Below are 14,915 nucleotides of genomic sequence, written 5' to 3' on the forward strand. Positions count from 1 at the left end.
TGATTACGGGGGTGGGGGATCACCCCCGTAATTATCACGGGGGGGGGGGGGGGGTGATGACATGGGGGGGGATGATGACATATGGGGGGGGGGATGATGACATATGGGGGGGGATGATGACATATGGGGGGGATGATGATGACATGGGGGGGATGATGATGACATGGGGGGGATGATGATGACATGGGGGGGGGATGATGATGACATGGGGGGGATGATGATGACATGGGGGGGGGATGATGATGACATGGGGGGGATGATGATGACATGGGGGGGGATGATGACATGGGGGGGGGATGATGACATGGGGGGGGGATGATGACATGGGGGGGATGATGACATGGGGGGGATGATGACATGGGGGGGATGATGACATGGGGGGGGATGATGACATGGGGGGGGATGATGACATGGGGGGGGATGATGACATGGGGGGGGATGATGACATGGGGGGGGATGATGACATGGGGGGGGATGATGACATGGGGGGGGATGATGACATGGGGGGGGATGATGACATGGGGGGGGGGATGATGACATGGGGGGGGGGATGATGACATGGGGGGGGGGGATGATGATTTATTTCCCACCCTAGGCTTTTAGTCGAGTCAATAACTTTTCCTGGGTTTTTGGGGTGAAATTAGAGGCCTCGGCTTATATTCGGGTCGGCTTATACTCTAGTATATACGGAAAGAATTTTTCGCTGGATATTTCGCAAAGCACAAATGGGGGGAGATATATCAAAACCTGTGCAAAGAAAAAGTTGATCTGTTGCCTACAGCAACCAATTAGATTGCGTCTTTCATATTTTCTTAAAAGCCTCTGAAAAAAATTAAAGAAGCTGTCTGATTGGTTGCTGTGGGCAATGGGTGAAAAGTTTTGATAAATCTCCCTCTATATGACTAGTCATGACCTAACAGACTGAACATTTATCTATTTATTTTTAACATTGTAGTTTTTATTGATTTACTCAGCTAGACTGTAGCCTTTGTTAAGCTTTATGGTCATACTGACTATACTGTGCGAGGTCTGTTATACAAGAGGGTTTTTTTTTCTGGCTGTCAGTTTTAATTCCATGAGTTGGCACTGGGTAGTAGTCTTTTGCTACAAATGTGTCATGCAATTTAACTCCAAGCTGCTTTTTTTTTTTTTTTTTTTTAGATTTTTAAATGACCTGTCTACCTATTAAAGTGGGTTGTAGAGCCACAGAAAAGGGCATTCCTATGTTCCAATGAAGCAGAGGTGATTTACTCGGGTGGTATCTGTGCATAAACACTGCATTAGTCTAGTTATATGAGAAATAAAGTAACTAGAAATTAAAACTATTGATCCCACCTGTGGTTTATATAAAATGACTAATGTCTTAGGTACTTTATTTCGTCTCCATGTTAAATTTACCACATTTGTATGAATTCACTAGTCATCTACCACAGTTTGGCCATCACTCTAGATTATTAGCCATCCAAAATGAACTCATTTAAACTGACCATTTATTAGTATTTTAAGCACGGGAAACTTACAAGATAGCGCCTGACCCAGGCAGCCACAATAACCTGACTCCTCTTCATCAGCAGGAAGCGAGTGCGGCACTTCCATCCCCTGTAGATTTTCTGGATAAGAGTGGCTAGGTCTTCTAAACGTTCCTTTCTCAATTCTTCAAGTTTGAACAGCTACAGTGATGACAACATATTGAATGATACAGTGACTAAGATATGACTTAAAAGCTTATTGAGAAATGCTAAAATGCTTCCCATGACAAATAAAAAAAATTGTTTCTGAAAGAAAAATTGTCTGAGGGAACTTTATGATACAGTCATAACTTTGACGTTAATGTCCATGGTGGATGTCGTGTAGTCTGGTCCTGCAGTAATACTGCCATCCACCTGTTTCCTATTTCTTGCTTACCTATCAAATGTAGGTCAGTAAGCATATAGGGGACAGATGAAAGAAAGTATGCGGTCTTAGACTACTTAAGGTCTGTTTGTAGACTGTTACTGTATCCCCACTATCCCACAGCAAACAACTGATTTTGTTGGGGGAAGCCATAGCTAGTAGGACATTTCCTTTTACAAGGTGCCCATTCGTAAACGTGGCCATCCATGTAATACCAACATGGCGCAAGTCTACCAGTAGAGGCCATCTCTCAGTTCTTACTCATAGAGGTGCACATGGAACGGGGTATAAGAAGCTTATAACATGCAGTATGGAAATATGCTAACATACCGTTCTTGGGTTGCGGATAAAAATTTTTGATCTCCCAAAAGAGAATTCTTCTTTAGGAATTTCAAGGTCATTGAGCAATACTTCTACACCAGCTCTGAAAACAAATAGATACACTTCGTATTACATGTCAATGCAGGACAGAAAATTACATTTATAAAATCTACTTTTGATGTAAGCTGAATGGCATGAATTAAAAATAAATAAATAATAATTTAAAAAAAATTATATTACAGATGCTGCTAGGAAAATGACAAACTTTTCCTTGCAAATACTCACTTATCTCATGTAAATGACCTGGGTAAAGGCCACCTTTATAAAAAGGAAGTGCACCTTTTTTTTATCTTTATATCCCTTTCTCAATATATTTCTATTTCATATAAAGCCATTAATAGCTATGGGTTACTGGGGCCTAATAATTTTTTATGCTGAACATATGAACCAACAAACAGCATGTGCAAATGGCCCAATATATTCAATAGGAGTAAAAGCCCTAGTAAGGTTAGTGTTTGCTTCAGCAATAGTGGTTATGTCCCACCCAGGAGGAGACAATCTAAATGTGGCAAGATTTATTTTTCCAAGTCTATTTTAATATGTGGTCAATACTGAATTGTTGCAACAAGTTCAGAGCATTTATGTATTATAGAAAAGTGTTAAATGTTTTTCTATTCCTGAATGGGTTCTTGCTAGACTGTTTACTTGTTTTATACTGATATGGTTTCCTACAAGAAGGAACCTCTAAATGCAGGTATTAAATTTATGGCAATATGAACAAACAAACCTACGTGTCCCAAAATTACAACAAAAAATCCATGCGTAATCTGATGTCTAAAGCCTTTTTACGTGCTCTAATAGGGGGAGTGGAAGGATGGACGTATAAAATAAGTACAGGACAAGACTAAACAGAGGTTTTGTAGGCTGTAAAAACAGAGATATGTACTTCAGCATAGGAGCTGTATACTAAATATAATAGGACATTTTTAATCAAGACTACTTAAAAATTTGTTTTAGGCTTTCTTTTAAGATGCACTGGAGCAACTGGTTGGTTACAAAAGTGCACATATCCTTTAACTTAGGATAGCACACTCCTGCCCACTACCACCACACTAGAATGCAGCAATATTACACTTTAGTAAGAAGCAGGGGAATACTCAAAAGGGGAAGAGGGTTACACGGTTAAAACAGACCTCTTGCACACCTTTCAACTGTATTTGCATCCCGAGAATGCAGATATAGTTGGATATTATGGCAGAGCAGGAAGCAAGAAACTTTATGCAAGTTGGCCTGCTACTGATAGTAAAAGCCACAGGCCAAAATGGAAATATGGAAACATTAACTGTGTGTGGTACACTGAAGGGCATCTTAAACCCCTTCCTGACCCATGACATACATTTACTTCATGGGATGGATGGGCAGACCGCAGGTCGGGTCCATGTCATGCCCGGGAGATGTCCGCTGTTGGTATTGACTCAGCTTGTGGACAGTGACTTATTGTGTGTGTATGTTTATGTTATTACTTCTGTTAGTGTGCGTGATTCCATACAGTGTCCCGACCGCTGTCTGTATTATAGTTTATTTTGTTGACGTTTGACTCACTGCACGTATTCAGGAAGGGACTGTCACCGTGGTTGTGGACCCGTCGCCTAGGGTGGGAACCAAAGTAGGCAGGGCAAGTGGGAGCAGGTGAATTTAGGGCCTCACTCTTCCCTGCCCATACATGACAGATCTATACAGATCACAGAATTTAAACATTAAACGTCACTATTCTCTGGTGTCTAGTGGTTCCATAGCCCTCCCTTTGATGTAATCCCAGGGAGCCTATGGGTGGCTAGGGAATCCCGAGGCCTTACCTTGCCCCTGGCGTCTTCTCTGGCTCTGTGATTGCTTAATTCTCCCTTTGGCAATCGAGCACAGATTTCATGGATCAATGTAATGCAATAGCATTACATTGATCTACAGTATGTAACCCTAGGTGGGCCAAAAAGTGTGTATAAAAAAAGTATAAAAAGGTTTTTAAAAATATTTTTAAAAAATCCCTCCCCTAATAATTCAAATCACCCCCTTTTCCCATAAAACAAACAAAAAAAAAAAAAAACACATATTTGGAATTGCCATGTGTGTAATTGTCTGAACTATTAAATTATTATGTTTCTGATCCTGCATGGTGAACGGCGTAAACGCCAAAATTTCCAAACGCCAAAATTGCTGATTTTTGGTTCCATTACATCCCCACAAAAATGTAATAAAAAGTGATCAAAAAGCCAGAACTATAGGAAAGTGGCACCTTTAAACTAAAGCTCCTGGTGCAAAAAAAACCCTAAAAGAGCTCCATAGGTGGAAAAATAAAAAAGTTATAGGGATGAGAACATGGTAATGAACAAAGTTTATTTTTTATTTTTCAAGGTTTATATTTATTTTGAACCAAAAAACAAAATAAAATTATTCAAGTTTGGTATCATTGGAATTGTACTGATTAAAGATGGCATGTCAGATTTACCATATTTTGAACTCTGGAAAAAATTATTGCTCTACAAAATTGTGCAATTCCATATTTTTTCAATTTTGCCCTACATATATTTTTTTTCTGGCTCAATAATACATTGTATGATTAAAAAAAATTAAGAATCAGTGGAAAGTATAACTCTCCACGCTGAAAATAAGCCCTAATACAACTTTGTCAGTTGGAAAAAAAAAGAGTGTTATGGGTCTTAGAGGGTAAGGGGGAAAAAAACATGAGCAAGAAAAAGAAAAATTGCTGGGTCATGAAGGGGTTAATTGTGTGGAGGGCAGTATTACTGTGTAAAGAGACTAGGAAACTTCTACCCTGTTACCCACTCCAGCAGGAGACCATAGTCTGTGCTTTTGAGCAGACTGAATGTGGTCTGGACCAAAAAGAAGACCCCCTAGTGGCCAGATTTATAAGGCCATGAAAGTGACAAAGACTTTTTTTTTCCAGGATTAAACTACATATCTTAATTTTTTGGCATATGATACAGCAGGTAAAATAAATATTTTAATGACAGTGCCCATTTAACAATGTAAAGTCCTTATAGTACAGAACAAAAGCAACAATTTGGCACAATTTCAGACTCCTAAGACTGTTAAATTAGGCAGAAAAAAGCTTAGAAAAAAAAGGACACATGGAAAAAAGCTGGAGGAAATCTTGAGACAGCAAAAAGACCAGGAACAAAAAGTAAATAAATTGTGCTACCAAGTTCAGTAAAAGAGCACAACTCTTTCATGTGGGATAAAAAAAACAACTTTGCAAGAGAATTTGCTAAAAATATAATCATTTTGCCACATGTACTCCACGTGAAACTTCAGCAACACTAACCACAACCATCTTAAAAGGACACTGCTGAAAAATCCTATCAATACAGAATTAGGAGTACCGTACCCCAAAAAAATTCTACATAATAAAATACAACACATTGGCCCTGAATTACTAAGAGTGTTGTGTAGTTTTCTTTGTGGGTCTAATTCCCTACAAGTACGGTATTTTTCCACGGTATTTACTAATGTTTCCCTACATTTTTTTTTTTTTTTTTTAACACATGCTCTGATCTGTCTGGTTTTCCTCGGCATAAACCTTAGTAAATATGTTGGGATTCTTTGAAAATGTTGGGAGCATGCCACCTTTTCCTATCGGCCATGCCCCTTTAGGGTAAAATGGAGAGTTGTCAGGCTTATACATTTTTTGTATGATACAATTATGCAGATTTATAAATAACATCTATTTAACTTCTTCCCACCCTAGGACATATTGTATGCATATGTCCCAGTTGCTAACATGTTAGCACAAATGGACATATGCATACATCATGGCGATATCCTGCTCAGTGCAATGCACTGCAGGAGATCGCTGGTGAGACTCGGCTGTCAATCACAGCTGGGGTCCTGCCGCAGCTGCAGAGACTGGGATCATGCCGGTCTCTGCAACATTAACCCCATAAATTCAGTGATCAGTCCCAATGACAGAATTTATGGGTTTGACAGGGGGAGGGGGCTCCCCCTGTTCACCAACGGGGATCCCGCGATGCGACTGCGGTATCCTGTTGGTTGCCACGGCAGCAGGAAGCCAGCCGATGGCCTCCTGTCTGCCTAGTATAGCAGCTAGTGAGGTCAAGCCATAGGCTGGATCGCACAGGCTGCATGTCAGTGTAGTACTGACAGTAATACTGTACTGCAACATAGTATAACCTGTGGGAAAAAAAATGTATAAGGTTTTTTAAATAAATTAAGTGTAAAAAAAAATAAAAATGAAATAAATGCCCCTTTCCCAATAAAACCCTATATTATGACCCCCCCCCCCCCCCAAACCTATACATAATAGGTATTGCCACGTCCATAATTACTTGTACAATAAATCGATAATGGTATTTATCCCACAATGGTGAATGCCGTATGGAATAAAAAAATAAAAAAAAAACACATTTTGGTCCAAAACGTGGAATAAAAAAAGATTAAAAAAGGTAGCATGAATCGCAAAAATTGTACCATTAAAAAGTACAGCTTGGCCCACAAAAAATAAGCCATCATACAATGCAGTTGGATGAAAAATTAAAAGAAAAAAAGTCATCACAACTCAAAAAAGGGGAAAAACTTATTTTGTTTAGAAAAGGAAAAAAAAAAAACATAAATAAGCTATACAAATTTTCCGCCATTATCATACCGGTATCACTGTTACCATACAGTGAATGCAATAATTTAAAAAAAGATAAATAAAATAAAGACATTTTTCAAAGTTTGGAGTTTTTCACAAAAATGCTGCATGAATCAATGAAGAATTACCATTAATATAAAGTACAATATGTCAAAAAAACAAAAAAAACTCTCTCAGAATCGCATAACTAAGTAAAAGCATGTAAGAGGTATTACCACTTTAAGAGACACAGGCCAGATTAGAAAAATAAGGCTTGGTCATTAAGGTAAAGACAGGCGGCATCCTTAAATGGGTTAAAAATCTTAAAGGGGTACCCCAGAGGAAATTTTTTTTTTCAAATAAACTGGTGCTAGAAAGTTATACAGGTTTGTGAATTACTTCCATATAAACATCATAATCCTTCTAGTACTTATCAAATGCTGTATACTCCAGAGAAAGTTGTATAGTTATTTTCAGTCTAACTACAGTGCTTTCTGCTGCCACCTCTGTCCATGTCAGGAACTATAGAGCAGGAGAAAATCCTGAAAGCAAACCTTTCCTGCTCTGGACAGTTCTTGACAGGGACAGAGGTGGCGGCAGAGAGCACTGTGGTTAGACTATAAAAAAATTAAAAAAACTACACTACCTACATACAGCAGTTGATAAGTACTGAAAGGCTTAAAGTGGTTATCCAGCCTATAAAAATTCATATATGTAGTGGTTGTGCAAGAAAATGCAGCGTTGTCTCATTTAAGTCAACGGGGAACAGATACAGTTCCTTGCCATGCAACTACAAACTGTACAGTGATGCAAAGAAGAATGTAAGTAAATATTAAAGAGACTGCAGCAAGAGTTGAACCCCCACCATTCTAATATAAATGACCTATCTGGGCAGGACATCCATATTTACTAGCTGGATAACCCCTTTGTGAATTTTCTCTATTTGAGGTAGCATTGGGGTATGTTTAAACATGGTATACCTTATTTTGGAATATCACTTGCAGCATAACTCATGCTACATACTCCGAAATCTGTATGTTAGTTTCCCAGTAAATGTGGATAGAGTATTAAAAACCCCATTCAAATCATAATCAAATGTGTTGCTGAATTTCAGATACAGTCATGGCCGTAAATGTTAGCACCCCTGAAATGTTTCTCACAGAAAAGGATTGCAGTAACACATGTTTTGCTATACACATGTTTATCCCCTTTGTGTGTATTGGAACTAAACCCAAAAAAGGAGGAAAAAAAAGCAAATTGGACATAATGTCACACCAAACTCCAAAAATGGTCTGGACAAAATTATTGGCACCCTTTCAAAATTGTGGAAAAATAAGATTGTTTCAAGCATTTGATGCTCCTTTAAAAACTTACCTGGGGCAAGTAACAGGTGTGGGCAATATAAAAAGCACACCTGAAAGCAGATAAAAAGGAGAGAAGTTCACATAGTCTGTGTGTGCCACACTAAGCACCAAAATTGTGGAAAAATGTCAACAATCTCAGGGTTACAAGTCCATCTCCAGAGATCTAGATTTGACTTTGTCCACAGTGCGCAACATTATCATGAAGTTTTCACACATATAGAAAGAAAGCCAGGGCAACTCACCAAAAACGTATACTTCAAACTTCTTTATTGTTCCATGAAGGGTACAAACAGTGCAGGACATGGGGGCTATGGTGCCGTTTCGCAAGATATGCTTCAACTGGCCCACATCGGAACCCTTCATAGAACAATAAAGAAGTTTGAAGTATAAGTTTTTGGTGAGTTGCCCTGGCTTTCTTTCTATATGTGTGAAAATTTGCATTGGACTTTGCTATTTCCAGTGAGCACCACCTGATGTGGTCTAGCCAACAGAGGTAGTGATTGACAGGTGCGAGTGATTAGGCAAGCTGTGCCGAGTAATCTTTCTAGTACAGAATTTTATTAATCAAGAAGTTTGCAACCCATGGCACTGTAGCTAATCTCCCTGGGTGTGGATGGAAGAGAAAAATTTATGAAAGGTGTCAATGCAGGATAGTGGATAAGCAGCCCCAAACAAGTTCCTAAGATATTCAAGCTGTCCTGCAGGCTCAGGGAGCATCAGTGTAAGCGCAAACTATCCGTTGACATTTAAATGAAATGAAACGCTATGGCAGGAGACCCAGGAGGACCCCACTGCTGACACAGAGACATAAAAAAGCAAGATTACATTTTGCCAAAATGAACTTGAGTAAGTCCAAATCCTTCTGAGAAAACGTCTTGTGGACAGATGAGACAAAGATAGAGCTTTTTGGTAAAGCACATCATTCTACTTTTACCGAAAATGGAATGAGGCCTACAAAGAAAAGAACACAGTACCTACAGTGAAATATGGTGGAGGTTCAATGATGTTTTGGGGTGTTTTGCTGCCTCTAGCACTGGGTGCCTTGAATGTGCATCATAAAATCTGAGGATTACCAATGGATTTTGGGTTGCACTGTACAGCCCAGTATCACAAAGCTGGGTTTGCGTCCGAGATCTTCCAGCAGGACAAGGACCCCAAACATACGTCAAAAATCACACAGAAATGGATGGCAACAAAGCACTGGAGAGTTCTGAAGTGGCAGCAATGAGTCCAGATCTAAATCCCATTGAACACCCGTGAAGAGATCTAAAAAACTGCTGTTAGGAAAAGGCGCCTTCCAATAAGAGAGACCTGGTGCAGTTTGTAAAGGAAGAGTGGTCCAACATTCCGGCTGAGAGCTTATTGATGGTTATAGGAAGCGACTGATTTCAGCTCTTTTTTCCAAAGGGTGTGCAACCAAATATTAAGTTAAGGGTGCCAATAATTTTGTCCAGCCCATTTTTGGAGTTTGGTGTGACATTATGTCCAATTTGCTTTTTTCCTCCCTTTGTTTAGTTCCAATACACACAAAAGGGAATAAACATGTGTATAGCAAAACATGTGTTACTGCAATCCTTTTCTGTGAGAAATACTTCATTTTCTCGAAAAAATTCAGGGGTGCCAACATTTATGGCCATGACTGTATATATTCTGCATACAAAAAAATCTGCGACAAATCCACCACATCTGTAGACTACCTCACAGCATCAACGGATTTTCAGGCTTTGGCTACAGAGTGGATTTGCCTCAGACCCAAAAAGTCACAATATTACATTCTGCATCACAGTATAATGGAAGTACAGGGGGTCATCTTGTTACCGCATGTTGCAGTGACGGGAACAAAGCCATAATCACTTTCAGTAGCTGGGATGCAGGCATGTAACACTGCAATCTTTGGCCTTCCAACCAGAGTTGCCCTGTAGCCCTAGCCTAAAGGAGTTGTTGTAACAGCCTGACAATAGTGTATTGATAGTAAACAGCTGCATTCTGCTTAATAATGCCTGTAGGTTATCAGGACCCCTCCCATGGCTATTTGCTACAATAACAAAAGAAGGAACTACCATCTATACAGGTCCCTAAGGCCTCGTCCACAATACAGAATCTCCAAGATATTCTGGGTGGAGATTCTGTCTGGAGCAGGTGCGCCGAAGTCCAGAGCAATAGGGCCACACAGACATTGCAGTCTCCATAAACGGCAATGTAGTCTGCCAGAATTCCACCCAGACAATGAACACATTCATTTTTTTGAGGATGGCCGTTCCGCCAGCAGAATTTTGCTGCGGAATTTCTGCAGTCTGCACAAAGCAGCAGAACCCAATGAAAATGGGACTCTGCTGTAGGCAGAATTCCATCTGCTGAATTGCGGCAGTGTGGACGAGGCCTTATAAGTTCTTACATGGAGCCTTACTTTATCTAGGCTACATTTCTAAAAACACCAAATACATTTGTACTTGTTTTTATCATTGGGAACAATGAAGGCACTAGAAGACCTCATACACAGACAACAGTAGAAACCGGTCAAGTGATTGAGGAGATTACAATGACTGACAACCTTAAACATCTCAGCAAGACAGAACAAATTGTTAAAAATCTGACATTCTGCACCTTGGAACAGGCAATAACATGTCAAATGGCTGAAGACATTGCACAGGAATGTGTTGCTCAACATTATGTCAAGGGAATAAGCTGATGTCATTATTCCCATCATAATGTATCGGACATTTTCCTTTCTGCTGCAAATTGAGATGAGCGAACTTATAGTAAATTCGATTCGTCACGAACTTCTCGGCTCGGCAGTTGATGACTTTTCCTGCATAAATGAGTTCAGCTTTCTGGTGCTCCGGTGGGCTGGAAAAGGTGGATACAGTCCTAGGAGACTCTTTCCTAGGACTGTATCCACCTTTTCCAGCCCACCGGAGCACCTGAAGGCTGAACTAATTTACGCAGGAAAAGTCATCAACTGCCGAGCCGAGAAGTTCGTGACAAATCGAATTTACTGTAAGTTCGCTCATCTCTAGCTGCAATTTTTAAAAAGGCAGCAAGAAGTCCATGAATCTAGAGAAAAATCTATAAAAATGGACAGGAAAACTCAAACATGAAAGAGAGCAGAGGTAGTCAAAGCCAAAGTATATTTTAAATATCTCACTTTATAAAAATATAATACAAAGTATTTATACTAAATTCTCAATTCTCAGCATAAACATGACAGTATTAGACATTTCCCAGCCATCTGGGTGACAGTGCCCAGTTAGCCATAGCAGGCTGTAAGACATCAAATGAAATACAAATCAACACTCTCTAGCTCAATGCTGATATCTGCAACCTATAAGATGATCAATAGATGCTTATAGATGAAATGCTGACTGTCTTTAAAGGAAAAGCGAACTGATACAGGAATTAAAGGGGGGGGGGGGTGCATGACACCGGCATTGATGCTTGGATATGTCAAGGGGGGAAGGGGGCTTGCGATGGTGGGAGGTGATTGGTGTCTCTGCTCATGCAGCCTTGTCCATAGGTCATCTATTATCCATGACTCATGGACAAGCCTGATGCTGCTGCAGGACTGGTTAGTGTCCCAGTAGGTATGGGGACCCCTAGTGGTGGGATTTTAAATGAGCAGTTTTCTTTATTATACTGAGAAAATTAAGTTATATACGAACTATACAACACACAAACTGAATCACAGGAAGTTGCGTTGCTAAGGTCCTGTTCACACTACTGACAGAGGCTTCTAAATCAGCAGGTAAATAACCCATACAGGGCCGGCGTTAGGGCGGGGCATCCTAGGCAATTGCCTAGGGCCCCCATCCAAAAGGGGGCCCCTGAAAAGCTTTAAGGCAGTACTAACAATACTCAATTTTGCGCAAAATCGCAGTAAAATCACAGCGTTTTTGGCGCGATTTTACCGAGAATTTGTGTAAAATGCAGTATTCAGGGCATAATTCACTAACACTCCTCCCCCTGTCCTGAGCATTCTGGAGGAGCGCTGCTTGCGCTCCACTTATCAAACGTCATCATGCTCGGAGGAATGCGGCAGGCAGCGCTCCACTAGTAAATCCCCCTCACATCCTGCTTGCGCTCCACTGCTTGGGGGCCCCGGGCCAGCACTTTTTTTTTTTTTTACTTCTACTATGTGCAGCCCTGCAGGGCTGAGGAGGCCAGGGGCTACTAGGAGCCCCTGCTGAAGTGACCCTGGCGCAGAAGCAAGGCAGCCTCAGCCAACCCGGGTAAGGAAAGGCTTTGGGTTGGGGATGTGTATTGTATATATGTATGTGTATGATTTTGTATGATGTGTGCATGATAGATTTATGTGTATGTATGATGTGTGTTAGATGTGTATCTATGATGTATGTATGTATGATGTGTGTATGAGGTTTGTTACAGTGTGTCACCCCAGTAGTAAGGAGATGACATGAGGAGGAGGTTTGTTACAGTGTGTCACCCCAGTAGTAAGGAAATGACATGAGGAGGAGGTTTGTTACTATGTGTCACCCCAGTAGTAAGGAGATTACATGAGAAGGAGGTTTGTTACAGTGTGTCACCCCAGTAGTAAGGAGATTACATGAGGAGGAGGTTTGTTACAGTGTGTCACTCCCAAAAAAATTGCTTGCCCAGGGTCCAATCAAAGATGGCCCTGGCAGTATTGGTAGTGTAAGTATCAGTGGCAGATCCAGGGGGGGGGGTGATTGGCAACAGGGATATTGCCCCCCCCCCCCCCCCCCAGGTTAATTTCCCCCATCACTTTTAAGGACATCCCTATGTCCTGAAAGACCTTTTCGGGACACAAGGTTGCCCCTACTGCTATGGCCTGCGGTGGTCGGAGCACTGAAGCAGGGCAATACATAGACATACAGCCTCCAGCCATACACTATATATGGTTGTAGGCTGTATGTCTGTGGGTGCATATACTGCCAACCTAATGTGGGGGAATAAACTGCCAGCCTAATGTGGGGGAACAAACTGTACTTCCAGCCTAATGTGGGGGAACTATACTGCCAGCCTAATGTGGGGGAACTATACTGCCAGCCTAATGTGGGGAAACATTCTGCCAACCAAATGTGGGGGAACTATTCTGCCAACCTAATGTGGGGGGGGACTATACTGCAAAACTAATATGGGGGGGAACTATACTGCCAACCTAATGTGGGGGAACTATTCTGCCAACCTAATGTGGGGGAACTATTCTGCCAACCTAAAGTGGGGGGGAACTATACTGCAAAACTAATATGGGGGAACTATACTGCCAACCTAATGTGGGGGAACTATACTGCCAACCTAATGTGGGGGAACTATACTGCCAACCTAATGTGGGGGAACTATACTGCCAACCTAATGTGGGGGAACTATACTGCCAACCTAATGTGGGGGAACTATACTGCCAACCTAATGTGGGGGGAACGGACTATGCTGCGTACTTAAAGGGGTAGTCCACTGCCCCAGCGTTCGGAACATTTTCAGCAGGCCAGGGGCGGGTGAGGCGGGGAAGGGGGGTGACAACAACTGGAGGCACAAAATGGGGTCGGGTCACCGGCGGATCTACAGATGTTTCTGGCACGGAAATTCCATGTTCTGTGTCCGCACAGAATGCATGGATGTCTATGAGACGCTGCATTCCTGTGCAGTCCTAGTGCCGGGATATTATGTCGGTGTCCTGCAGTTTGTGGAATATCTGCACGGAGATTCTCCATGTGAACTTAGCCTTATAGTATATGTGGGCGCTATTACTGATAGGTAGCATTGAGATCACTGTTTGTGTGCAGTGCCTATTACTGTATAAAGAACATGTTACAATATAAGGTTAGGGCTACATGGCAAAAATGGGTCTCACAGTCAAAGATCGCCATGTTGTTCTCCTTGAATGGTGCTGAATCTCAACTAATGTAAGTAAATGTGGTGACACAGAGAAATCCAGCACAAATCAGTTCTTGCTCTTTGGGAGGTTTATTAAACCCTTAAAACAGCATCATAAAATGTATGGCTTTCTGTGACCCTGTGTTTTCCTGTGACCATACATTTTATGATGCCGTTTTGCGATTTCCCTACATGTCCTTACAAGTTGCTGTTGCTCCACAGGTGTCCGTGCACTTCATTCTTGCAAAGGGGGGAGCTGAGCTGACCTGCACTAAATGGGGTCACATTGCGACCAAATTACAGCAGCCACAAATTCATCCTGGATGGAATTATTACGTGTCTCATGTTGCAGCGCAATTTCATTTACTCGCATTAGCCGAGATGCAGCACAATTCAGGGGGCGCAACATAGTGATCTTTGATCACGCAATCTGGGGGCCCCATTTTTCATTTTTGCACATGGCCACACTTAGTCTAAAACCGGCCCTGAACCCATAGCAGCAGTATGTAGCCCTATTCACAATACATAATATATGCTCAATCTGGAACAAACCTACCTTGCTGGACCTTTCCAGTGTGGCCACGTCTGTTTACACAACATCTTGTATCTTTCTAGGCAAGGCTCATATGGTTGCCTGAAGGCATAACCAGCCCTCCTCACTCTGACGTTTTCTAGCAGGCCAAGGTAACTCACTTGATGACGCACCAGGGCATCACTGAATATATGGGCAGCCTTCTTGTCATTTGGCTTGATGCATCTGAAAGTATACACAGATCCCATGAATCTCAAGAAGCAGTGCAAGAAATAAAGACAGTACTGGAAACAAGAAAGACTAGGTT

At 41.4% G+C, this 14,915-nt stretch overlaps 1 protein-coding gene across 3 annotated transcripts in view; it reads right to left on the reverse strand.

Annotated features, from left to right (window-relative positions):
* MYO1B (myosin IB) overlaps window positions 1–14,915 on the reverse strand; it is a 219,646-nt gene that overhangs the window by 31,991 nt on the left and 172,740 nt on the right. For all 3 annotated transcript variants that reach the window (XM_056533486.1, XM_056533484.1, XM_056533485.1), the window contains exons 18-20: window positions 14,633–14,833; window positions 2,224–2,317; window positions 1,521–1,670 (exon numbers count right to left, since the gene is read on the reverse strand). In XM_056533486.1, coding sequence (XP_056389461.1) covers window positions 1,521–1,670; window positions 2,224–2,317; window positions 14,633–14,833 — 445 coding nt within the window. The remainder of the gene's footprint in view (window positions 1–1,520; window positions 1,671–2,223; window positions 2,318–14,632; window positions 14,834–14,915) is intronic.

This window comes from Hyla sarda, chromosome 8 (genome assembly GCF_029499605.1).
Source record: "Hyla sarda isolate aHylSar1 chromosome 8, aHylSar1.hap1, whole genome shotgun sequence".
Classification (NCBI taxonomy): domain Eukaryota; kingdom Metazoa; phylum Chordata; class Amphibia; order Anura; family Hylidae; genus Hyla; species Hyla sarda.